General features: G+C 36.4%; 7 protein-coding genes across 7 annotated transcripts in view; 2 read left to right on the top strand and 5 right to left on the bottom strand.

Moving 5' to 3' along the window:
- Positions 1-1,551, bottom strand: part of LOC100633290 (translin-associated factor X-interacting protein 1-like) — a 5,427-nt gene extending 3,876 nt beyond the window's left edge. Inside the window, exons 1-4 of the mRNA XM_019993489.1 lie at positions 1,450-1,551; positions 1,234-1,398; positions 1,052-1,186; positions 850-919 (exon numbers count right to left, since the gene is read on the bottom strand). Of these exons, the coding sequence (XP_019849048.1) occupies positions 850-919; positions 1,052-1,186; positions 1,234-1,398; positions 1,450-1,488 (409 nt within the window). The 5' untranslated portion in view covers positions 1,489-1,551. The remainder of the gene's footprint in view (positions 1-849; positions 920-1,051; positions 1,187-1,233; positions 1,399-1,449) is intronic.
- On the top strand, positions 1,514-3,311 carry LOC105316826 (trace amine-associated receptor 13c-like). Its single transcript, XM_011412048.2, has 2 exons — positions 1,514-1,570; positions 1,634-3,311. Exon 2 carries the CDS (start codon positions 2,062-2,064, stop codon positions 3,130-3,132), a length of 1,071 nt encoding a protein of 356 aa, XP_011410350.1. The 5' UTR covers positions 1,514-1,570; positions 1,634-2,061; the 3' UTR covers positions 3,133-3,311.
- Positions 3,312-3,925: 614 nt separating this feature from the next.
- LOC100640025 (retinaldehyde-binding protein 1-like) lies at positions 3,926-5,344 on the bottom strand. The gene is made up of 3 exons (XM_003384336.3): positions 4,593-5,344; positions 4,347-4,457; positions 3,926-4,218 (listed from the first exon to the last, which is right to left on the bottom strand). The coding sequence occupies exons 1-3, from the start codon at positions 5,196-5,198 to the stop codon at positions 3,979-3,981; spliced, it is 957 nt and encodes a 318-aa protein (XP_003384384.1). The 5' UTR covers positions 5,199-5,344; the 3' UTR covers positions 3,926-3,978.
- A 91-nt stretch (positions 5,345-5,435) lies between these two features.
- On the bottom strand, positions 5,436-6,496 carry LOC100640151 (fas apoptotic inhibitory molecule 1-like). The gene is made up of 4 exons (XM_003384337.2): positions 6,300-6,496; positions 6,025-6,241; positions 5,929-5,978; positions 5,436-5,754 (listed from the first exon to the last, which is right to left on the bottom strand). Exons 1-4 carry the CDS (start codon positions 6,441-6,443, stop codon positions 5,590-5,592), a joined length of 576 nt encoding a protein of 191 aa, XP_003384385.1. The 5' UTR covers positions 6,444-6,496; the 3' UTR covers positions 5,436-5,589.
- An 8-nt stretch (positions 6,497-6,504) lies between these two features.
- LOC100639814 (dolichol-phosphate mannosyltransferase subunit 1-like) lies at positions 6,505-8,588 on the top strand. Its single transcript, XM_003384334.3, has 7 exons — positions 6,505-6,665; positions 7,414-7,513; positions 7,581-7,691; positions 7,756-7,877; positions 7,961-8,029; positions 8,073-8,187; positions 8,441-8,588. Exons 1-7 carry the CDS (start codon positions 6,532-6,534, stop codon positions 8,543-8,545), a joined length of 756 nt encoding a protein of 251 aa, XP_003384382.1. The 5' UTR covers positions 6,505-6,531; the 3' UTR covers positions 8,546-8,588.
- Positions 8,567-21,488, bottom strand: LOC100633163 (1-phosphatidylinositol 4,5-bisphosphate phosphodiesterase gamma-1). Its single transcript, XM_011412047.2, has 28 exons — positions 21,171-21,488; positions 20,588-20,737; positions 20,369-20,459; positions 20,018-20,062; positions 19,136-19,217; positions 18,814-19,083; positions 18,595-18,710; positions 18,392-18,477; positions 17,932-18,138; positions 17,696-17,781; positions 17,162-17,225; positions 16,383-16,462; positions 16,189-16,290; positions 16,033-16,064; positions 15,312-15,443; positions 14,983-15,163; positions 14,749-14,921; positions 14,490-14,667; positions 14,053-14,375; positions 12,075-12,237; positions 11,921-12,020; positions 10,672-10,893; positions 10,536-10,581; positions 10,380-10,482; positions 9,989-10,103; positions 9,634-9,875; positions 9,355-9,557; positions 8,567-8,894 (listed from the first exon to the last, which is right to left on the bottom strand). The coding sequence occupies exons 1-28, from the start codon at positions 21,349-21,351 to the stop codon at positions 8,855-8,857; spliced, it is 3,813 nt and encodes a 1,270-aa protein (XP_011410349.2). The 5' UTR covers positions 21,352-21,488; the 3' UTR covers positions 8,567-8,854.
- A 140-nt stretch (positions 21,489-21,628) lies between these two features.
- LOC109580415 (uncharacterized) lies at positions 21,629-24,469 on the bottom strand. Its single transcript, XM_019993501.1, has 8 exons — positions 24,105-24,469; positions 23,987-24,052; positions 23,241-23,938; positions 23,136-23,198; positions 23,048-23,084; positions 22,773-22,989; positions 22,518-22,726; positions 21,629-22,471 (listed from the first exon to the last, which is right to left on the bottom strand). Exons 1-8 carry the CDS (start codon positions 24,454-24,456, stop codon positions 21,771-21,773), a joined length of 2,343 nt encoding a protein of 780 aa, XP_019849060.1. The 5' UTR covers positions 24,457-24,469; the 3' UTR covers positions 21,629-21,770.
- Between the last annotated feature and the right edge of the window lie 442 nt (positions 24,470-24,911).

The following is a 24,911-nucleotide window of genomic DNA, read 5'->3' as shown; positions in this document are numbered from 1 at the left end:
CTAAAACATAGAAAGGTCAAACCGAAAGGTATCACGCATTATGCAAATAAGGAGAAGGCCTTCATGATGCTTCATCAACATGTACAAGGAATACGTGAGCCATTGTCCACCTCGAAGAACAACTAACACTGTAGTCTAACACATTTCTATTTGACTCCATTGAAGAAACCTACAGGTTCAATTTGGTACTCTAACATTCCTATTGGCCACAATACTTTATCAAAGACCATTCGTAGGCTTTGTAAATCAGCAGATATCGATGGCTTTAAAACCAATCATTCTTTAAGAGCGACAGCAGCCACAAGGTTGTTTCAATTAGGAACAGATGAACAATTGACTATGGATCGCACTGGTCATCGCAGTATTGATGGCATTAGAGCCTATAAACGAATATCTCAAGATCAAGAAAAAAAGTTTCATCAGTATTAAACAAAGAATATGAACGAAAGGTTGCACTAGATGAAGATAAGGAAAACAGTTACGAGCCACCACCAAGCAAAAAAAGGCCAACTGCAGATACTGTTACATTTACCCTCTCTAACTGCTCAAATATTACTATAAACTATTAAAACAATACCAAATAATACAAAACTATAATTTAAAATACACATTTAATCAATTAAAATAGTATTATTTAATTTACCGGGAAATTATTTATTCAACCTCCCGGAAATTTACTCATTCAACCTCCTGGGCTACTTATTCAACCTCCCGGAAAATTATTTATTAACCTCCCGGGAAATTGGAGGTAAGTTAGTTATTTATGAATCTAAAACCAAGCAATCTGATTGGTCAATTACAACTAGGTATGGTAGAATTAAATTACTGTAGATTTAAAATGCAGCTCACGTTTCTTGTCATTTTCTTTCAATGCTATGATTTTTTGTTCATACTCCTCCCTCATTGAGAGTAGCTTGGTCTATAGTAAATATATAATTACCAATAATTATTTGAGTTGTCTAAGTATTTTAAAACTAAAAAAGTGTAATTATACATGCAGACTGGGACAATTATGACATTTGCAGAAAGTCTATCTGCATATTCTTCGTACTTGTAATGGGTGCAGCTCCCTAATCTTTTTTTTCTGATCATCAATGAATAGATCGTACTCCATTTTAATGGAAGCGAGCAATGGCTTGTAAGTAGTGAACTTGTCTACCAAGCAATCAAATACTTCCCTGTGAGCCTGTGCAGGGTACATCATAATGCAACTTGTAAATAGCAATCACTTACTTGGAGCCTCAGCTCGTCCGGCCCGCGTGGAGGAGCGCCTAAAAACCTTAGCTCTTTCTTCAAGTAGTCCTCCAACTGTCTCAACAATTGGGGCTTAGGAACAACGGATCGCTCATTCTTACACCGAACAGGCCACGTTTCCAGCGTCCCCCTCTGAACTTCAGACTAGTGAGTAGCATATGTAGACACGAGAGGAGCTAAATAAAGGACATTTACCTGCTTCCACAAGCTACCTTTAGTTCCTTTAGCCGCCATTGAATTCGTTACTAAAATTTAATGTTGCCATGGAGACTCAGTCACACCCACAAAATAATGTTCATGCCAAGCAGTGATTGTTGTAAGTTTTCATCATATCTATGGTTTCTGCCATTTTAATTTTTTTTTATTTATGAATTTACAGATTTAGCTTTCTGACGAGTATTTTAAAATTGGTGTGCTATTGTTAACTTTATGATGAGAGAGTTTACTGAACAGTTAACTTTATCATTACCAATGGACGGGAAACACTGAAGTGCGTAAAAATAAACTGCAAAGTATAGCCTAAACAAACAGCTTTAATGTATATTTAATTGTATAGTCTTCACTCTAACAAAAAATTACTTATGAGAAATGAATTAGTCTAATCTGAAAATGAATCTTGCATGGAGCATGCATGCACATATATGCGCAATGATGATAGTGGGTTTGGCTATAGGAAGTTAAGGAATGATCAATGTTCAGATAAAAGAAAGCCAGCTCGACTCCAACTTTTAAATATTTCTAATTTTTGTAGTAGTCTATATCAATTGGTAATAGCTATAGTCTAGTAAGGATCAGGAATTTCAAAAAATGGAAATGGATGAGATGACAATCTTGGAGGAAAACAAAAACTTTACCTTGAGTGAAGACATCAATGGTCCACTCCTAGCAGCAGTCATTGGATTGGAGATGATCACAGGATTCTTGACTAACTCCTTTATACTTGTACTAACTATCTGCTATTTGAAGACATGGAAGCAACCATCCAACATTTTCCTCACTAACATGCTACTGAATAACCTTGTCATAGTTGTCATTGTGACCCCATTTTCCATTGTTACTTGTGCCTCTGGTGAGTGGATTTTTGGCAATACATTGTCAGAAAAGGTAGCAATTTGTGAAGCTTCTGCATACTTTTTTACTTTCAGCACTACTGTTGCTATTGAAAGCTTGGTTTTGATATCTTTTGATCGCTTCTTTTTCATTGTAATGTCATTCGAGTATAAGAAATACATGACAGTAAACAGAGCTATCATCATAGTTATAATTTCCTGGATGCTAGCAGCAATATTGATCAGCACACCACTCTATGGATTCGGTAACTATCGATTTTCCAACAGCTACGGCATGTGTGTTCCTAACTTTAGAAATTTGGGCTATGCAGCGTATGGAAGCACCATAATTCTGGTTTTAATTTTGAGCATCATAGTAACGTCAACATGGACGTACTGCTTCACCAGGAGATACATCAAAAGAAGGAGCTCTGCTTCTAGTTTAAGTTATAACAGTAATGAATACCAGTCTCAAAACAGGAAACTCGTTGGGTTGTTTGGGATGCTAATTGTCATTCATATACTTTGCTACACTCTTTTTGTTGCTGTTAGTGCTCTTCGACCCTTTTACACTGCTCCTCGTCAATTATGGGCAACAACGTTTGTCTTAGTAATACTAATGACTAGCCTTAGCCCACTCGCTCATGCTTACTTTCGATATGACATTAGGAGTTTTCTTCATAGGCTCTACATGAAAATTAAAGGAACATGCATTTGTAGTTGTGTCGGAACGTCAGCAACTCAAAAGGAAGCGACTCAATCATTTGACACATCAATAATGAAAACTAATGGTATTCACGAGCACAAGACTCAATTAAGTATCAGCTAGATTTTCATTGTCTGTTGTATACTTACTTTGTTTTGTTTATGTTACATACTACTATTGCGATCTAAATCCATAATTATTATTCTTAAGATAATAATAATAATAATAATAGATAATAATAATTGCACACATGTACAAGGAAACTGAGTTGTGTATTTTATTCAGATTTTTATTGCATCAAATTTTCGTACTGTAGTATGGGATTACCATTAGACTTAGAGCAACATCAGCAACTCGAAAGGAAGCGGCTCAATCATTTGACACATCAATAATGAAAAGTATTTACGAGCACAAGACTCAATTTAGTATCAGCTAGAAGTTCATTGCCTGTTGTATATATACACTTACTTTCGTTTGTTTAGTCTGATATACTACACACTATTGGATCTAGATTCATAATAATTATTGCTACAAGGAAACTGAGTATGTGTGTTTTAGTGTCACTATAAACAAAAGAAATGTTGGCAGGCAAATTCTTTTGAACCAAAAATGTTCCAAAATACAACTTGGCATTATTATTGCCTAAAGGATAAAGTGGATGTCTGGTTTTGGATATACTTTCCTTAGGTCTAGCCAAACTGTGACACATACTAGTATATCCTGTTAGTGAAATTATTTTACCCGGGCCATGCATATACTGCATCTATCAATACAACACTAAGGTTAATATGTTACTGAATTTTAAAATACTAAAAAATACATGGCATAAGGGCATTGAGTATTAATTATTATATAGTATGGAGTAGCCCATTCATTTTCAAAATTTCCTGCAATTTTATCATTGTTTGATAATAAAGACAGTTATAAAAATTATAATGGCAAAACCAAAATACAAATAATAATTATTATTTATATTTCAGTTTCTAATCTTAGCTTATTCGGTCGAGGGGCAGTGCATTCAATCCTGCTAGGTGAGTCTTTATTGTCCTTCTCATCATTAGGTGCTATTCCTTCATTCTCTTTACTAGTCATTACATCAGTCCAATGATGACCATTGTAAGGCTCGCCGTGCCCACCGAATTCCTCCGGTAATGTGTCGAGATTAAAATCATTAGAGAGTTCATTTAAATCATCGCCTAGCATGTGAATCTATTAAAAGATTAAACAATGATGAATGTAGATCTATATGTGCAATGATGTAATGTTTTATGAATGTAGGCCAAACAAGAAATTGTTGCTGTGTTGCATGTGCAAATAGTTGCTATTGTTTCACTTACCCTGCTGTTCATTTTCTCAGTTAATAGTCTACTCACTACTGCCATTATCAGACTGATGTACCACGGTTGATGTAATATGTACACTCCTTTGAAACGTGCAGGAAAAGCATTCTATGTTAGGAGATATAGGCAATGTGCTTAATAATGATTAACAAGCTAGTAATTAGTACAAAGTGATGATGTTGTAACACTAGTTGTGATTATTAAGCCTTGTTTATACACAAACAATTGTTTTTAATAACAAACCTGGACTAGGGCTGACATCCCTTGAAAAAACCACGGTCTGATGCATTTTGCTTGATAGAGAGAAAAGTCTTTGAAATCAGCAATCAACACAATCCCCGTGACTTGTGTCATCGTGTCTTCGATAAGATGCTCTAGCTGGAGTATCATTGCTCTCAATACGTCTTCCAGGGGTTGGGTTTCTGGGTCCCATGTACCAGGAAATGAGACCATTACCGCTCTACCGTGTTTGTCTCTGCTCTCCAGTGCTCCCAGGAGACCGTTGTCCCAAATATGGCTGACTCTAGATGGAGTCAAGTCGTTAAAAAGCTCCTTGTTGTTCTTTCTAAATGCCTTGTACCCGTTGTAGACTGATAGGGATCTAGAAACGTCGAATTTCTTGCATCTAAGAAATCTAAGTAGAATGGAGTCATCATCAGGGGTAGGGTCTTCTTCATCATGAGCTTCTTCCTCGTTTAGTGCTCGTCTGAACTCTACGAGGGCCTGTCTCCTTACCTGAGGCGTCTCGTTCAACTCACGGGCAGCGATGACCGCTAGATCAGGAGGGAGGGAGAGTCTACCAGAGCTGCTACCACTACTGGTAAGGGCGTCTTTGATCATTTCTGCCATTAATCAACCCGTTTACAATAAGCAACAAGCAGCTCAGCCTATTTTTTGTACAGTGATGAATATAGTTATAAGCCTCACTCCAGATATGCTCTTTTGATACATAGTGGTAGTTGACAGTTATGGTTCAACACCAAAAAAGGACTCTGCGGGAAAGTTGTAAATAAACTCCATTTCCTTGAGCACCTATTATGTCTTCTCTGTTTGCCTTATCCAGACAGCACTCTAACCACACAGTCACACATACAAACAAACATGATGAAGATAAAGATTACAGTTATGTGGATGTAACATCATGCACACATAACCTGATATTACTGACATGCACAAAAAAGTTATTGATTTAGTCTATAGTTTATGTACAGTGTTTTTCAACTCATGAGCATTATCCGATTTATCCAGTAACTTCAACAACTGGATCGTGTTCTTCTCCGTTTAATATCAATTTGTATAGTAGTCCTTTCTTCCTTGTCCCAGTGCTCTGTAGCGTTCTAATGAAAGCTGACTCAGCCCCAGTCAGCTCAAAATGATTTTCAGCTCCTCCATCAATAAATTCACCCTATAGTAACAATGATAAAAGTCACATTATAATTGTAATGCTTTTTGTCTATGAGGTTTTGGTCATGGAATATTGTTTATATAAATTAGCTTCCTACCATTCAAGTACAGTAGACGCTACATGCATTGTTGCAAGATAGTAAAATATTCATAAATATTGGGCTGTTAGTCTTACCACTGTCTCAGTCAGTGAACCATCAACATAAATATCCATTGTCTTTGTGTCTGAAATCAAAAGAAATGAGACTTAACATTATAAAGGAAGTCTTACCCAGCACTATCCTGTGCGGCTCTCCTTTAACAATTGGTAGCCATGTTCTTGTGTGCTTGTTCTGTGTCTCTATGAACTTCTTGAGTGTCTGACCGTTGACGGTGATGCTGTACGTGAAGGAGAGCCCCTCGCTCTGTATCAAAATTGATGCAGATTTTCCTCCAATCTTGAAAGTCTCCTTGCCCACTAGATTAAACATCCAGCCCTTGCGTATAACCTGAAAATAAACAGAGGGACAAGATGCTTTCATTACTGATGACAGACTCTAGTCTTACTTCTTTCCCATCTACGCGTATAACTCGTTTGCCAGAGGTTGTCCCGTGCTCAAATTCCACCGAATGTATCCCATCAGGCAAGTGTATCTTCCATTCTCCCACTATATCACCAGGGACTACATTGTAAGCCGGATTACCTGCCATTGCTGTAAACTGCAAGTTGTTTTGTTGCTAAGAGAAGAGAACCTTACAAAAGGGGTTAAAAATTAACTTCGACCACGCCCATGTTAAGATGGCCGCCAGGCTCAAAGACGAGGAATCAGCCACAGGACGAGATAACAAGTACTCCATTTTGTTGCCGACCTATGAAGAAAGGGAGAATTTACCACTGGTCGTGTGGCTCATAGTGAAAAGCTTTGAGGAGAGGTAGATCATGATGGGAATGAAATAGAATTAGATTAAAAATTTTCTTCATTTTATTATTAATTGCAGTTTCAATTATATAAAAGTAATACTATTATTGTATGGCAGATAATGCATCTAATGTATTCAGAAGTTCACAAAAGTTTGCAGTTTTCATTTTGTTCAGTCATTTTGTATCAACTAGCCATTAATTTTATTGATGGAATTCCTGTACTATAGTACAGAGATAGTATAAAGTATTTTGTCAAAAATTACTAGGAGAGAATTCTCTATTTTAATAATTTTTTCTGATGCATATACATATTTTTATGTTGCATAGAAATTTTAAACTGATTCCGATCAAATTTGGATTTTTTACGAATTTTTAAAGTTACTCAAAAATTGAGCCAAACACCCTGTACTATAGTACAGTGTCTTTGGCCAAATTTTGCCAAAAATGAAAAGGAAAGAATTCTTTATTTTTACAATTTTTTCTGATACACATACATGAACATATGCTGCGTAGAAACTTTCAGCTGATTTCGATATCAAATCTGGATTTTTTACAAATTAAAAAAATTAGTTGTTGTAAAGGCCACTACATGTATTTAGTGCTTGTCAATTAAAGGATGTACTCACTTAGCATGCTTTGTGGGAAACCTTCTAACTTATAGTCACTAAATACTGCCAGATACATTGTCCTTTCTCTAGTGGGCATGATTATAAAGTAGAATAATAGAATAAGAAATAGAATAACATGTCCTTTCTCTAGTGGACATGATTACGAAGTTATTGTTATTGATGACAATAGCCCTGATGGAACACTTGATGTTGCAAAACAGCTTCAAAATATTTACGGAGAAGACAAAATTGTAAGTTTAAACATCAGTAGCTCACGTCTCCAAAATTTATGACTAAACTCTCTCCCTCTTTTTCTAGGTTCTTCGTCCTCGTAAAGCTAAGCTAGGGTTAGGCACGGCATACATTCATGGGATGAAACATGCAACCGGTAACTTCATCATACTAATGGATGCAGATCTCTCACATCACGTATGCTCCCTCTTATACTGTAATGGCTGGCACTACTACTACTAATGTTCTTCTCTCCTTACAGCCAAAGTTTATATCGCAGTTCATTAAGAAACAAAGAGAGGGGAACTATGATGTGGTCACTGGCACTAGATACTTGTCCGGAGGTGGGGTCTATGGATGGGACTTGTATAGAAAACTAGTGAGGTACAACAAGAAATTTTTTTAGAATTACAACTAGCTGAATTTAGTTCACCATACATATGAGTCATCTTTTTTATTATTTTTAGTCGAGGTGCAAATTTTCTAGCTCAGTTTATGTTGAGACCAGGAGCCTCTGATCTTACTGGGAGTTTCAGGTCAGTGCCGCTATTGGTGGGTGTGGTTATAGGTGTGGCTTAGGTTGTATCGTAAAGAAGTCCTTCAGCATCTGATGGAGGTCTGTATATCGAAAGGATACGTGTTTCAAATGGAGATGATCGTGAGAGCAAAGCAACACGGATACACAGTGGGAGAGGTGAGAATAAGGAGTAATTAAAAATATATCGTATTATAACAGGAAATTATTGGAGGGAGTTAAAATTGGCAAATGGCTAAATTTTGGTGATTTGCGATTTTTAATTTGGCGAATTTGTGGCCACATGACATTGAGTATGCACATTGTGGTTCAAAATGGCATGTTTTTATTTTGGCAAACGGCTATCAAAACGCCAAATTTAACTACCTCCAAAATTTCCTTCTATACGATACTTAATTACTTAATTTTTTAGATTCCGATCACATTTGTCGATCGACTTTACGGAGAGTCAAAGTTAGGTGGAACTGAAATAGTCTCGTACGCTAAAGGACTCCTCCAACTCTTTGCTACTACCTAGCCCCTCCCCATTCCACACCCATTTCAATAATATATGCAAACTCAATTTTAAATAAATAATAATACTAACAATGCTCTTGCATTTGAAAAGGACAAAAATACATTTGTAATTAATGATTCAACGAAAAAATAATACTCTAAATAATAAAACACAAAAATAAAACGAAAATAATAATAATAATAATGATAATTATTGTCAACAGGTCAATAAATTAAAATTATTAAGGTCTCCCATAAAATTTTGATTGGTTAAACTACAACACAAAATACTTATTTGTGATATAACGTCAAATGAAGTAGGCACTTGAATTCACAAACGGGAAGGAGTTTTTTGCAGCTGCTGCCTTTTCCTTGGGAAAGAAAAGCAAAAAATAAAAATGTAACCCAATCATCTATAATATGTGACCATAATTGACAAAAGGGCCCTTATGGCGGATTTTAAAATTGATCTTAATAATGGCAAATATCAACCTGTGAGTGCTTTGTTAGACAATCATTGTTTCTAAAAGTTTCATGGTAACTTTTTGCATCCTGTGGAGTAATTTTATGATAAATGGGGCTCAGGAAGTTGGATTTCATAGGCTAGAAAGACAAATTTCACTACCCGCCATAAGGTACCTTTTGTCAATTATGGTCACATATTATCAGGCAATTGTAATAGGGTTGTAAAATACAGAAAAAAAGCTATTTATTTATTCCACTAAATTAATAGTTCAAAAAATATTCATAATTCAGCATTTAGTATGCTTCATTGCTATGCAAAAATTATCGTTCACTTGAAAATATAAAATTAATGTACATTGCACTTACTGTTGCTTGTTTCTGAGGTCCCTCAAGTTCCTTAGCTGCGTCTGATGGTGTATCATTTTATCCGACATGTCCTCAAGCTGTCTCTTAGCTCTGTCATCCCTGTCACTGTACTGGTTGGCGACCACACTCATCTGTGAGTTGAGCTGCTGTATACTCTCTTGCAACGATCTTATAGTACAATAAAGGTCTTCATCTTCATTAGCCTGCATGGAAAATAAGGAAGGGGCGTTATTTATTTTACAAGTTTCTTCCCTCGTAAAGTGTAATTTCTTTGATTACCTTTTGGAATTCCAAGTGGACTAAAAGACTAGCTAGTTCCAGCTCCTCAGAGTAGGCGTTCTTGAGTATAACCGACCGATAGCCGGTCTTGAGGGAGGTCACTGGTAGGACGGCTTGTCCAAGGTCGATCGGATCACCGAATACGTCAAGATCCTGTACCACGAACCTCAGGAGGGCACACTCGGGGTTGTTGATGTCGAATTCAAATTTCGAGAACCAAACGGGATTGAAACTGTTAGTGTCTGAAAGAAATTTAAAAAAATAGAACTAATAAAGTATATGTATATAGTATCAATATAGGAAAGAAATAGTAACAATATCTTTGTCTTCGATCTTTCTTTCTCCTATTACGTACCAACTTGATGTGTTTTATTCTTGGCAATGTCACAAGGCATGCCAAACACTTCCACCTCAACCAGTGGAGATGCGAAACCACGTCCAGGCTTCACTAAGTGGCGGGCACCAATAATCTAAAAATGAACATTCTTAAACTTTATATATACAGTCTTACACAAACAAAAATATAATTATGAAAATCTTTGATGCAATGAACAAGATCCCCAGGAGGTATATTTTGGGACTACACTTGAGTAAAATTCTGTTATCATTGGCACAAAATGGCTTTTATAGTTCTCTCCCAATTATTTATATCTCCTAAATCAATTCTTCCCAGGATTCCTTCAGGCACATATAAACATTATTTCATTACACAGAAATGTACACACACATTTCTGATTAAAGCTTACTGTTAGGACAATATTAAGTGGTTCAGTTTTATGTGAATTCGAATCAAAGGGATTAAATCCTTCCTGATATAACATACAGTCTGGCATTAGTACATAGCCACACCTACAAAACACGAGCACTCATTAAGTAATGCTGTGATAAAATACTACACCCACCTTCCATTCTGTAGGAAACGTCCTTCATTGAGTTGCATGGGTCGATCTATAATCATAGACAATAATAATGAGATGTAATTCCTCTCTCCTCTCCCCCCTCTCTCTCTCTTTTTCTTCCCCTCTTTCTCCTCCTTACCAGGAGTTTGATAGTTAAGAGAGACTAGTTGTGAGCCAGAGCACCACATTGGTATTGGGTCATAATTAGAAGAGTCGATCCTCTGTCCCTTGGGATAGACTCGGCTCAATTGGAGACGAGAGTATTGTATAAAGTTCCCAGCGTGTTCCTTGTTCTTTACGAATCTCTCGACTCTTGTCTCGACAAATGACGTCATGTGGTAATACTTTCCTTTTGTTGGATCTGAAAGAGAAGGAGAGAGATATATATATAAGCTAATACAACTGAAAAATTGATTAATTTGATTTGCCTTTTTAGGAAATAGTTGGGCAGGATCTCCCACAGGATTTTGACATAGTGCTCATGCAAAGTTGCTCAAAAATTGGGCCAACGACCAAAGGCTATAGCCTTGGGTCTTAGGCCAAATTTCATCAAAAATGGCTCCGAGAGAATTCTCCATTTTTATAATTTTTTCTGATACATATACATGTTCTTATGTTGCATATCGACTTTGAGCTAATTCTGATCAAGTTTGAATTTTTTATGAATTTTTAAAGTGGCTCAAAAATTTGGCCAACGACCAAAGGCTATAGCTTTGGGTCTTAGGCCAAATTTCGTTAAAAATGGCTCCGAGAGAATTCTCCATTTTTATAATTTTTTCTGATACATATACATGTTCTTATGTTGCATATCGACTTTGAGCTAATTCCGATCAAGTTTAGATTTTTTATGAATTTTTAAAGTAGCTCAAAAATTGGGCCAATGACCAAAGGCTATAGCCTTGGGTCTTAGGCCAAATTTCGTCAAAAATGGCTCCGAGGGAATTCTCCATTTTTATAATTTTTTCTGATACATATACATGTTCTTATGTTGAATATCGACTTTGAGCTAATTCCGATCAAGTTTAGATTTTTATGAATTTTTAAAGTTGCTCAAAAATTGGGCCAACGACCAAAGGCTATAGCCTTGGGTTTTAGGCCAAATTTCTTCAAAAATAGCTCCGAGAGAATTCTCTACTTTTATAATTTTTTCTGATACATATACATGTTCTTATGTTGCATATCAACTTTGAGCTAATTCCGATCAAGTTTAGATTTTTTATGAATTTTTAAAGTGGCTCAAAAATCAGGCCAATGACCAAAGGCTATTATAGTCTTGGGTCTTAGGCCAAATTTTGTCAAAAATGGCTGTAAGGAATTAACCATTTTATATTTTTTCTAACATATAATATTACTTCAGGCTCTGTTGTCTACATTGTCCATGCACTTACTGTCAATGGTGAATGCTTTTGTTGGCTGGCAGTACACAACAATGTCTGACATTTCTTGTGCTATCCCTTGGGTCCTTTGTAGCTTATTCATCTTGTCATGCTACAATAAAATAATTAAAAAATAAACACACACACACATTCCTTCTATGCCTACCTCTTTCTTTGCAATAGTTTTTGCTTTAATGCTTGCGTCATCGATAGCCTCCTTCCAGTTCTGGAGGTCTTCAAGTGTCTCGGCTGATACTTCAAGGCCGGGGTGACCAATAGCCGTGCTAGGAGAAATCTTGAGCACATAAATCTTTGTAGCCGACTGCTGGCTATTGGAGAAATAGTAATATATAAATATAATTATGATAGAGGGCATTGGTTTGCAAGTCAGAGAGTAATTACAAATGTACATTAAATGAAGAGGACTATTGTTCATTGTAAAATGAGTGTTTATATATTTTTAAAGAGGAATTCTAAGCTCTATGCTAAGTATGTTTGAATAATTCTAATTTCCTGATTCTTTCTGTAAAACAAAAGCAAATATTCAAAAAGGAAAAATGCCCTGTGGCTATAAAAGTAAGAGACCAAAAATGATGATCACCACAAAGCCAAAGAGAGAAAGCAAAAATGAAGTACCAAGTCCTTGTACTACTCGTTGCCATCCTTCTCCCTAACATAGGAATGGGAGAACTGACCTACACCAGCGATGAAGATACCTACTACAATCCTGAGAGGGAAGGGCTCAATACAGGAGAGTCAATGCCTACAAATGAAGAACAGGAAATTGAGTATAATGCTGAAGATAATGAGATTCCTGCAACAGAAGAGCCAAAGGCAGAGGAGCTGTACTACAACGAGCCAGCTCAATCAATGGACTCAGTTCAACTCGCTAGTGAGTCATTCCAATGTACCTGCACAGGAAAGGGTGGGAAAACCCTTGGAAAGTCCTGCCAAGACATAAAGAAAAATTTCCCCAATAGTAAGTCAGGGATTTATACCTTACTGGTCAACGGGAGGCTGGTTAGGAAATACTGTGTCATGGAGACACTGTGTGGGTCTGATGCAGGCTGGACTAGACTAGTACATTTTGATGCACAGATTGAAAAGACCTGCCCCAACGAGTTAAAGTTGGTCGTTACCAAGCAAAGGATCCATTGTGCTAGAAAACCTTCAGTACGCCGGTCCTGTGCCAGCGTCCCTGTTCCATCAGACGGGATCAAATACAACAAGATATGTGGAAGGGTGAGTGGCTACCAGTTTTATTCAACTGACGGGTACAGAGATGGCATCGCTGTTACACGAGGTCCATTGCAAGCTCTTGTCTGGTCCTTCATATCCGGCTTCAGTGAGAACCACAACCACTGCCCCTGTTCACTCAACGGCCACGAACCTCCGAGTGATATTGGCGAGTATAACTTCTGCGAGTCAGGATTCAGGAATTGGGGATATCCTAATAATCACTACAAGAAATACGCAATTGAGGACCCACTCTGGGACGGGAAGGGCTGTCACGGAAGGGAGACGAAGTGCTGCAACAAAGAGGGACAGCGTAAGTACATGCCTTTCTTCTTGCGTGAGACTGACGTGACCTCAGAGAACCTTGCAGTGAGGATCTGCTGTGATGAATCAACCGACAATGAGAATGTGTCAATTGGAAGTTATGAGATTTACGTCCAGTAAGAGCTGACTGGATACTTGGTGATCGGACAAGGACATTATCATTATTATTATTATTATTATTATTATTACTATTAGCATTAGTTTTGTTTCTGTCTACTAGAGGTCAAGGAGCATAGTCATTTTTATAACCTTTTCTATTTGTAACAATTAATACACAAGTTTTTTGTAGTTCTCAGTTTATTTTTCACTAAAAGAATTTTAAAAACAAGACAATTCAAGTTTGGAATTGCTTAGATTATTGCATGAGTACATAAAAGTACACAATCAATTATTAAGAGTAAATATACATGTACATGTACATAAATATACATGTACATGTACATATACACACACACACACACACACAATAAGCTGCTCTATTCCACATAAAATAATAACACAAGCCATCACTATACAGTGACAATGAATAAGAGAACACATTACATGTTATAATAAAATTAATAATAATGGCTAGAATTATTTACCTCATTTCGGTTTTGCATCCAACAATATTAATGGCTCCTTGCTGTAGGTTACCCAGCTGCTTCTCATCCAGCTCCTCTGCCTCCTCTGCCTTTATCTCCTCAACGTGGTTAGCAGGGAACCAGCCGCGAGTGGACTTACCGTAATCCCCACACCACCAGCCTCCCTCCAGCTTCTCAACGTTAGTGATGATGGCACCGCGACAGAAAGAGAGCTCATCTCCCATCATGGCATTGTAGTCAAATATGGCACGGACTGATATCGTTTTTGATTGCTCTTCGTTGAATGTGAAGTATATCGAATGATATGGAGAATTGTCAGGATCCTAAGGGAGAGGAAGAGAGGAGAAAGAAACAAGCATAAAAAATTAAATACAGGAAAGAAATTAAAAGTTGAAGAAAAACTATAAGAGGTACATGTACATGTATAATGTAGTTACCTGTCCTATTTGTCTGAGAATGTCCTCATTGATGGCATACTTGAGCTTCATGCGACGGTACAGTGGGTTCTGCTCATAGTAGCAGATGAGTTCAGTCATGCTGTCAAAAGTGGCAGACCCAATCGTGAACTGACCACCTTCCTCACTGAACCTGCAGTGACGAATCTTCTTATCAGCTCTGAAGGAGAGAGAGAGGAGAAAGAATATGATAAGTATAAATTAAAGTTCATATCATCTATTCCTTTGCTCTTTCTCTTACCTGAAGCTGATGGCCCATGTCTTTCTCCCATGAGGATCATCCCTGGCTCCGTCGTGTCCATGACCAGAGGGACGGACGAGGAAAGCTCCGTCCATTCTCACTCTTTTGAGCATATCCTCAGCCTCTTTACTGGACACGTTCTTATTGAACCAAGGCTGCCTCTCGTGAGTATCCTAAAGGAGAATATTATTAGGATATTTTTGGGATATTATTAGGGTATTATTAGTAAATTACCTTCCTTGGTACAGTGGTGCTGAGTATTTGCTCAAATTGAGGGCTCCTTAATGGGAACTGTCGATAATGCTCCACCAATTCAAATATTGAGTCAAAGAGCATGTGGTCAATGAGATAGTACTTAGTCTTCCCTCCCTCAGACTTAGTGTGTATTCTCACATGATTATACTTATGATCACGACTGGAAGAAAAGAAATTAGAGAAAATTAAAATAATATATACATGTATTACAGGTACCTAACTGTATACATGTAAATGTACATGTACATGTACATCTATGTTGTAGATGTACATGTACATGTATGCATGTGTACGATGCTGTAACTCACGTGAATGATAGCGAGTAGTCACCGGCAAATGTTGCACTTTCTCTAACAAGGAAAGCTCCTTGAACATCTTTATAATCAATAAGCAAGGCCTCGGCATCATCTCTGCCTCTTGTGAGCTTTCCATGAAACCAACTAATGGAAAGAAAGGACTTTTAGCTACATATAATACATTTTACATGTGCATGTACTAGGGCTGTGAGGTATACCTATATTTCTATATACCGAGGTATTACTTTTAGATATAGAAGGTATATATTTAAGTTTCAAAGGTTTTTAATATAGTATCAACTACTAATACCATTATACCGTCAATACCGTACTTTTACAGTACTTTCGTAGTGCCAAATACACATAAAAATACATGAAAAGATACATAAGGCAACTAGGCAAGGTTTTTGACAATGTGAAAGTGTTCAGTAGGAGTGGCAGAATTATGACACCATTTTGAGCCAGACACAGTGCCATACTTGCCAGCATTCGAAGTAAAAAATTTATTAATTATTAATTAATTATTTTAGTATTTTTAAATACATTACTATATTTAGTAATACCGGGATATTTTGTCAATACCGTACCGAGGTATCATTATATTTAATACCTCACAGCCCTAGCATGTACATGAAGATATAATAGAGTAATCATGTATAGCAAAAAACATACATGTACACTGTACATGTACATGCATTGTAAATGTACATGTACATGTACATGTATAACTTACGGTTGTTTGAGGTGCATTTCTGTAGGCAATAACTGCACAATAAGAAAGAGAAAGAAAAATTTAAGAAAAGAAAACAAAGAGGTATACATTTGTAGATGCATGGAATAGGAGGACGTATGTTTTATAAATGATATTCTTAAATTAGGTTATAATTACTTCGTGCTCTTCAACTTGTTCAGGATCCTCCTCCTCTTTCTCTTCCTGTTCAGTGAAGGAGAGCTTATCTTGAGTGAGGACAAAGAAATGAGGAGACCATTTCTATAAATAAAAATACAAAAAAAAAATATTTGAATGCCCATCTCAATTAAACTAATATTTTGTTGATGATTTTTATAAAATTAGTACTATACTTTATTGATGGGATCTTGCATATAAAGTAAGCCTGTCCTCAAAGCAAAGCTAAGATCATCAGAAACCCTGTCATTATCAGCTAAAGAGGTCAAGATAAATACAATTAATCATAACTAAAATATTAATCAGAATTGACTCAAAATTCCTACATGCACATATAGCATAAGGATAACAGATCCTGATTGAACATTTTAGTTCAAAGCATCTTTAAAAATTCGTAAAAAATCCAATTTTGATCAGAACCAGCTCAAACTTTATATGAAGCATAAGTACATGTATATGCATTAGAAAAATTTATAAAAATGGAGAAATTTCACTTTTTCAATTTTCACAAAATTTGGTCTGAGACCGTGTACTATAGTACAGAGACTTTTACCCGATTTTGGAGCATCTTTAAAAATCCGTAAAAAATTCAAATTTGATCAGAAATAGCCCAAACTTTCTACACAACATAAAAACATGTATATGTATTAGGAAAAATTATAAAAATGCAGAATTCTCTGCTTTTCATTTTTGACAAAATTTGGCCTGAGACAGTGTACTATAGTACAGGAACTTTTTACCTGATTTCGGAACAACTTTAGACACAGTACTATAGTAAATTAGAGACTTTTAAAATCCAATTTTGATTAAAAACTTTCTATAATTTCTGGCCTTCACATAAAAAGCAAAAAGTTTTCCAAAGTGGAAAAGTGTTGCAGATCGAGAGAAAATACACCCACAAAAAATTATTACACGTACATTTATATACAGTAAATTACAATAAAAAAATACCTACCTGGGTCTGCTTTAGCTGTAGTCACTGATGCAGAAACATCGTCATCAGTCTGTAACTTCTTATGCTACAAAAAAAACACCAAACACAATGTAAAATATCACTATGTAATATAGGCAATGTATAAAAGGTGTGAATATCTTTACACTAAACACATTTAGTGACAAAATTCTGCTAATCTGCTTAAAAACAATAACAGCTTAATTGCTATAACTAGTACTACACATATATTCAAAAGCTTATATACATGTAGCAGCTAGTATACTAGCTAATATTGAATGAAGACTAATGTTGTTTGTTTAAACTCAATAAACCACAATCACTAGTGAAAGGCTATCCATTCAGGCCAGGGATCAAAAGGACCACAACACAATTCAAGACTATACACCATACACCATACATGGCATACACAGTATACTGAGAGTAAAACTGCATGTATGGACACAATGATTTGTAGCTTGTACAAGACAATTAATTAAGCGATTGCATTTGATTTAGTTTTTATAATATACACGTCATGTAGCAGCTGTGTCTTACTTTGACAATTATTTTTCTCTTAAGTTGATTAGGTGATGGTAATGTATTATTAGCAGTGCCACTGACAGGAGCAACCAGCAACATATCTATAAACAATAAACAAATAAATACATTAATAAAGGTTTAAAGTTCAAATTAATTACATACATACATGTATACATGTACATGTACACACAGTATTCATTAATGACTATACATGTAAGTGTATTATAAAAAACTATTTAACTTCAGTTCACCTCCAAATACTTGTTTAAAGTAGTTTGCTTGAAACCTCTGCTGTGACACGTCACAGTGCTGCTCTATAGAGAGTATCACTGGGTACTCTGAGGTCTCAAACGCATGCTCTTTGATCGCCTGAACAACATCAGTGAACTTTATCTTTGACGTGAGAGTCTTCCCGTGGAATATGATTGGAGAATTATCAGGACCATCCCAGCAGTCCACTACATAAGGAAAGAGGGGGAGGGAAGGGAGAGTAAGGTTGTGTATGAGAGAGAGACAGAGGGTAAGTTTTAAAGTTATCTTTCTTGTTTTACTTTCACTCGTCACATTATTCCTATAGACACGTAGACACACTCAACTAACTCTCTCTTTCTCTTTCCTTTTCAAAACAAGTTTATCCCTTCCTATTCTCTCCCTTCCTCCCTCCCTCTCTCTCTCTCTCTCTCTCTCTCTCTCTCTCTCTCCTTCTCTTACACTCAATGCAGCGGCAGCCTTGTCTCAGAGCTCTGACATAAGCTTCAACTGATGATTCACTGGAATACTGATTACCAGTCAAATACCTACAAATTAAGATAACTTAAAACCACGCCCACTTAATCACACCCATTTTAATTAAATCAACAGTACATAATCCCAGTGAGTCTATGCTGTGTGTTACTATATTGTGAGGAGCTCACGTGTTGTGTGATGATGCTATCCAGTAGTGGTTAATGGGACGGTCCATGTCCTGATAAACTGTGGCATGCTCTTCGTTGAATATCGAGTTCCTCTTGGAAAACAGGAAATTTACAAACTACAAAGAAAGAGAGAAAATTAACAATTAAAATACAATAGAAACACAAGCACTTGTATTGGTATAATTTTACATGTATTATTGTGTGTACATGTACATGTACCTCATGGAGGGTCAGTGAGGGTTGTCTGGGGTCCCGACCAGGCGAAGTGGCAAAGTCCCAAACAAAATTAGACACATAAGTTGGATCAGAAGCTCTGGGGTCTTTCTGCTCGTCCTTGAAGAAAGCGAGGAGCTCTCTGAAGGTGAAGTTTGTCTTGTCAGCGCAATAGTTGTGAAAGTGCTTCCCTATCTGGTCGTCATAAATAAGGGTCTGGTACATACGAACAAAATCGTCCCATGCCAAGACCCCCGACTGGTTGGAGTCGTGTTCCTAGGAGGGGGATAAGATTTCAATTTAAGGCAAAGTCTAGGGGGAGGGGTACCTGCATTATTTGACGAATTTTGTGCATATTACCACGATGGCTGACTTGCTGAAAGAACTTCTTTAACTCTACAGCTCCAATACTGAGAGAGAGAGAGGGGGGAGAGTAAAGAGAAAGAGAGAGAGACAAAATATTAAACAGATAAATCTTTACCAAGATCACTAATTAATAAATGATACACAAAAACACACACACATACATTATACATCACAAACATGCAAGGAAGCTAATCATCTTTATTACTATAAACACTGATTCATAGCTAACGCCATATTTAGAAGGATATTTTGGCAAGCTTTATTTGGCAGTAATATGTCAGCAAAGGGATGGACCCATGTTAACCTTAAACGAGAAATTATGATTAAAGGCAGCTCTTAAGAATTCCCCCCAAATAGTCAGCAACAGAATAAACATAAACAAAACAAATGGATATCAAGTCATATTTGATAGCATTTCTTTCATTGCAGCTGCAATGCACTGCTGGCTTTGGTAGTGGGTGTGTTTATCAGTGTTTTGATAGCAGACATTTGTAGACATGTCTAAAAACTGCAGTGTATAAATTATGTGTTAGAAAATATGTCATAATAATAAACCCATTCCATTTTTACATGCATACTTTTAATTTTACTATTATATAATATATAATAATGATATTTCTTTTACTGAGTGTTTTAGTAGAACTTGAATGTCACCCATTTGTCATTTATTATTCTATTTTCTCATTCCAAATACAGTGTACCATACCACAATTATAATTGACATACACAACACCTTCCCTCTCTCTTTCAATCTACCTCCCTCCCTCCTCTCTCTCTCTCTCTCTCTTTCCCTCCCTCCTCTCTCTCTGTCTCTCTCTCTCAATATATGATTAGTATGACTTACACAGAATTTCCTCTGTCCAGTAAAAAGAACTTCTTCTTGAGCCATCTTGAATGATATTCCAAAGAGAAGGAAAAATGAGCAAACATTGTTGAATATCATAGCATAAACAAATACAATACAATCAATACAGTGAGCTGTATAAAGTATAGGCATGAGCATCAGTATAGTATACTGTATGGTACACAATAAATAACAATAAACAATAACATGAACAAATCACAAGTCACATCTCAAATACACAGACATGTACACACTCTATCTCTTTATGATGTGCATACATTCTTTTCTTATCTCTCTCTTCCCCCCCCTCTCTCTCTCTTTCCCTCCTCTCCCTCTCTCTCCCCTCCATACCTCATAGTGAGGAGTGGTGATTGAAAGTTGTTAGGATTCATAATGTGCCTCAGACCGTCTAACCATGCGTCCCTTTCCTCCCTACACATTGCTAAGAGATTAAAGATAGGAAGAAAGAGGAGATAGAAAAACTAGATAAATCATGTAAGTTAATTCTCAGAAAAATAATATCAAAGACATGAGTCTAAAATATAAAGATAAGTGAGTGTTTGTTCATACCAGCTACACTGAGTGTCTTTAGACGAAACTCTGATCCATAGAATATGACAAAGCAGCATTGAGCATCAACAACCTTAAGATCATCCTGGGCCCTCCTATAATCCAGTGACTCTATACTCTCCCTAACCTCCCTGATCTCACGTACATCAACTAGAGAGAAGAGAAGAGATACAATGAAATAACATATAGAATAAGGAGAATGTCTGTATATGTTCTCTCTAGCTGTATTATAAAATACATGCAGGTGCTAAAAAGTAAAGTGGTGTTAAAATGGAAGGCAGTCACAAATAAGGAGAGAGAAACAAACAGCAGTTAGTATAACGGGGCAAAACATGAGAATGAATGAACAAGAGAACATGTACACACAACTTAGGTGGGGTCACGTTATTTATTATATTAAATACACGAGTCATTTATTGTAAAAATAAATAAAATTTAAAAGATAATAGCTCTCAGCAAAAAGTCTTATGCTTAATGTACATCTAAGAGTCATATGTAAATTACAAGCAATGAACAAGTATGATATGTGTATCTATTACATTTGAACATGTGTAACTACATATACTTGAGTATTGGTCTCTACCTGTTTCTTCAGCTATGGCACGACCACGAGAAGGAAAGGGTGTCTGCTGTATCTCAAATGTGGCCAGTTTGAGTGTGAATATTCTCTTCTCTGGCGGCCTCTTGCGTCTGAACTTAAACATTACCGTCCCAGCCTCTAGGGCTTTCATGATGTCTTGTATGCGTTGGATCTTAGGGTCCATGGTGGCTCTGTCTCACCAGACACTCTTTAGGCTACCACGTCTTACAGAGATGGCAGTGAATGAAGGAGAGTAACTGAGTAAAGAGAGTGAGTAGGTCTCTCTTCTCTCCGGATCATTAGCTATTGCTGGCCATGCCCACTTCCCTTACACGTGCTATTTTTTGAGCAAGTAAAAAATAAAATTCTCTTCAAAAATCTAAAAGCATGTCAATTGCTGCTGGTCTGATGTGGTCTCATGCTACAAAGCATAGATCGTACAGTACGATGACACACACTCATTGTGATCAAATTAGTACACTCATATAAAAAGTCATGTTACAGCTAAAAAAGTTAAAAAACACTACATGATGTATAATTCTTATAATAATAATAATAATTGTTAGCAGATATTGTACAAGTTAGTACGCATGTTACTGTAATCTAAAGTGGCTCCAGTAATTTACCAAATCGAAGCTCCAGCTTTCGATCAATGCCTTTAGGAGGATCTTTACCAAATCCTGACTCTAATATTTTACCATATTTGGAAAGCTCAATGCTTTTAGTAGCTACTTGAGTTTTAAAGTCAACAAGTTTCTCTTCATCAACTAACACATAATGCCAGGCTGCATATCCTTTTTCTTTACCACGAACAAGATAAATGAGATGATACTTGTTACTAAGGTAGTCATTCCAAGTACAGTCAGTATCAGCTTCACAGGGTTCATTAGCTGGTTTACCACAATGAATGGTTCTAAAGTCAATACTCATTGTCTTCTGTCCTGATGTTAGTGTTTTATTAATCCACAATATCACATCTACATCTGCTTCACTATACTCAACAGCTTCATTAATATAACACAATGCAGTAGCTTCTTGATTAGGTCGACAAGATGCATATATCTTAAACAATAGCCCTTGCTCTCTTGTGTGGTGTCCACACGATAGAACATTCAGCTCATCTAACCTCTTACCACATTCATTGATCCAGTTACCAGAATAACTGCAATCTGACACTATTGTTAATGGTTTCCCTTTAAAATGATTCACATATAATTCAAAGATATCATTGAATGAGATTACTCCATCTTTAAAGCACCAGTTACCAGTGTCCTTCTCTCCATGACCAGTATAATAGAGAATAGCTATTATAACAAATAAAGTATAATGAAGTTTCCCACTACTACTTACCCCCTGGCTGTTTATAGTTAATGAAAAGTTGTTTTATTGTTTTCATGTAATATTCTTTAGTACGCTCTTTTCCTGGTAAATCATAATGAATTGATTTAATAGGAAGACTGTCAGGATTTCTGCTATACAAGCCTGCAATCTTCTCAATCTCTTCTTTCCTCCATTCATCTGATAACTCTGTTGTAAGTATTTTTGGTGATATAATGTGTCTGTTGATAATTATAAACAACTTTATAATAGTTTATATTCACTAACTGTTGTTCCAGCCAATTATTATGATCACCAAAGGATCCAATAATCATTACTTCTCTTGGTGTGATAGGATAATGACGCCATGTTTTGTCAACAATTGGAGTAGCTGAATCAGTTCCCATTCCTTGATCAGTATCATCTCCTGCATCATCTGCTCCAGCTTGTTCTGATAGATGACTTAACTGAAAAACAGTACCAGTAACTGCTCCAATTGGTGAACCTGTACATTAATTTTATAGTCTATAGTCATTTAATATGTGTAGACTATACATACTTACTTGGCAGTTGATCAACATTGTCTGAACTATTTTCCTCCTGTTATAATGCAATATAAAGTGATAGTAATATCATTCATATTTTAATTACTATATTAGGATTTGAGGAAGAGGGCTTGTCTTCAATGTCTTGTTCCATAACATCATGTGATAACTAATTATAATATTTATTAAAATAATAATAAATGTTCCATACCTCTTCTGTGTCTTCAATGTCACTGATTATTAAAGTGTCTCCAATTGTTAGCCAAGTCACTCCAATATCCTTAAGATATGCTATTTTCCTTTTTGCCAGAGCTATTAGTGTTCCTGTCACTCGTTCAGGAGCAATCATTGTAATTATGATTGAACCAGCCTCAACATGAAGAACATGAAGCAAATCTTCAAGGTGAGCAAAAACATTTTTAATAATTTCACGAAACTCATCAACTGTCGGTGCTGGTGGATGTAACCATCTTTGTAGCTTAAGAATGATTCTCTTAGTACGAGATAAATTTTGATGAAGCAATTCATTTTCTCTCTGCAGCTCACTGGCAAGTGCAGAGCTACTCAACAATTTACGATAATTCTCTTCCTCTGCTTCATATTCTTGTATTACTTTAAATCCATTAGCAAGCTTAAAATTATCAGCAATTTCTCTTAGGATTTCATAATTGAAAAGAGAGCAGAATCTCCTACGAACTACAGCAAACACTGTATTAATATCTCTCACTTCCCCTAGTTCATCTCTATACTGTTCATCAGGATAACGTAAGATGACATATTGCTTCAGATCTTCAATGTTGACATTTTCCTTTTTAACTACTGTCTGAAAACGAAGCACTAATCCAGCTAACTTCCCAAGCATTTGATCATAGTCTTTTTGTATGCTTCGACCATCAGGAATGACTATCTCTAAATAATTTCTTTATGAAAAGTTTTGCTTACAGATTGTCTATTTACCTTTTCGCTGGTCATCACTGATTTCTGTTTGCTTTACAGGTGATGAGCATTCAGATTCACAAGATTCTAATAATAATATCAATTTAATTTTAATTATCTATATATATGGACTACATACCAACGACAATACCACAGTCTTTTTTCATTTCTTTGACAACAGGAGTCAGTAGTAGTCCTGGGTGCATTTCTAGTATATTGAGGAGCTTGTGAAAACTGCTAGGAGTAATGGTTACTACTTGAAGTAAGCTATTTATAATCTCGTAGCTTTGTGTATCAGGTGTAGTATTAGGAACATTCACTTTTTGAAGAGTTGCATAAGATATCAGTTCAGCTGAATAAAGATCCATCGACAAGATTCTGTGATCACTAATTGCTCTTTGGAGTTTGCTGACATTTCTTCTCAATACTTCTAGCTCCTTAGTAGACGGAAGAAAAGCATTCTCCCCTCGTTCATCACTGGTAGCAGCCATTTTACAGGGGCCGGGGAGTATCCCTAGTTCATAATGATCACGTGATCAGATCCGGGAGGCCGAGGCGCGGGAACACACAGCTGATCATGGACAGAGACAGTGAGGTCACTGAGGTGTTTACAAGGCCAGCATCAAAGGAAATCACAGAGAAAGAGCTTTCTACGATGTCTATGTTTATCGTTTTAGAGCCACATGTCTTAGCCAGTCAGTTACACATACCTACTGCAGTTTGGAGCTGCATCAGACAAGATAACATAGGCGATAGAAGAGCGATGATCAGAGAAATCCTTCTCACATGGCTAAAAAGCTACCCTGGCCCCACTCCCACCTTTAGTGATTTGTACAAATTAATGTCAACTGGATTTGAATTGTCTGAATATGATGAAGATAATGACACGGTGACATTGAAACGATCACCAGAGAAAAAGAGACTGAGTAAGACAGAGGAAGAAGTT

Source organism: Amphimedon queenslandica, unplaced genomic scaffold, assembly GCF_000090795.2.
Source record: "Amphimedon queenslandica unplaced genomic scaffold, v1.1 AMPQUscaffold_13492, whole genome shotgun sequence".
Lineage (NCBI taxonomy): Eukaryota > Metazoa > Porifera > Demospongiae > Haplosclerida > Niphatidae > Amphimedon > Amphimedon queenslandica.
The sequence above is the reverse complement of the archived record's forward strand: the minus strand, read 5'-3'. Positions and strand labels throughout refer to the sequence as shown.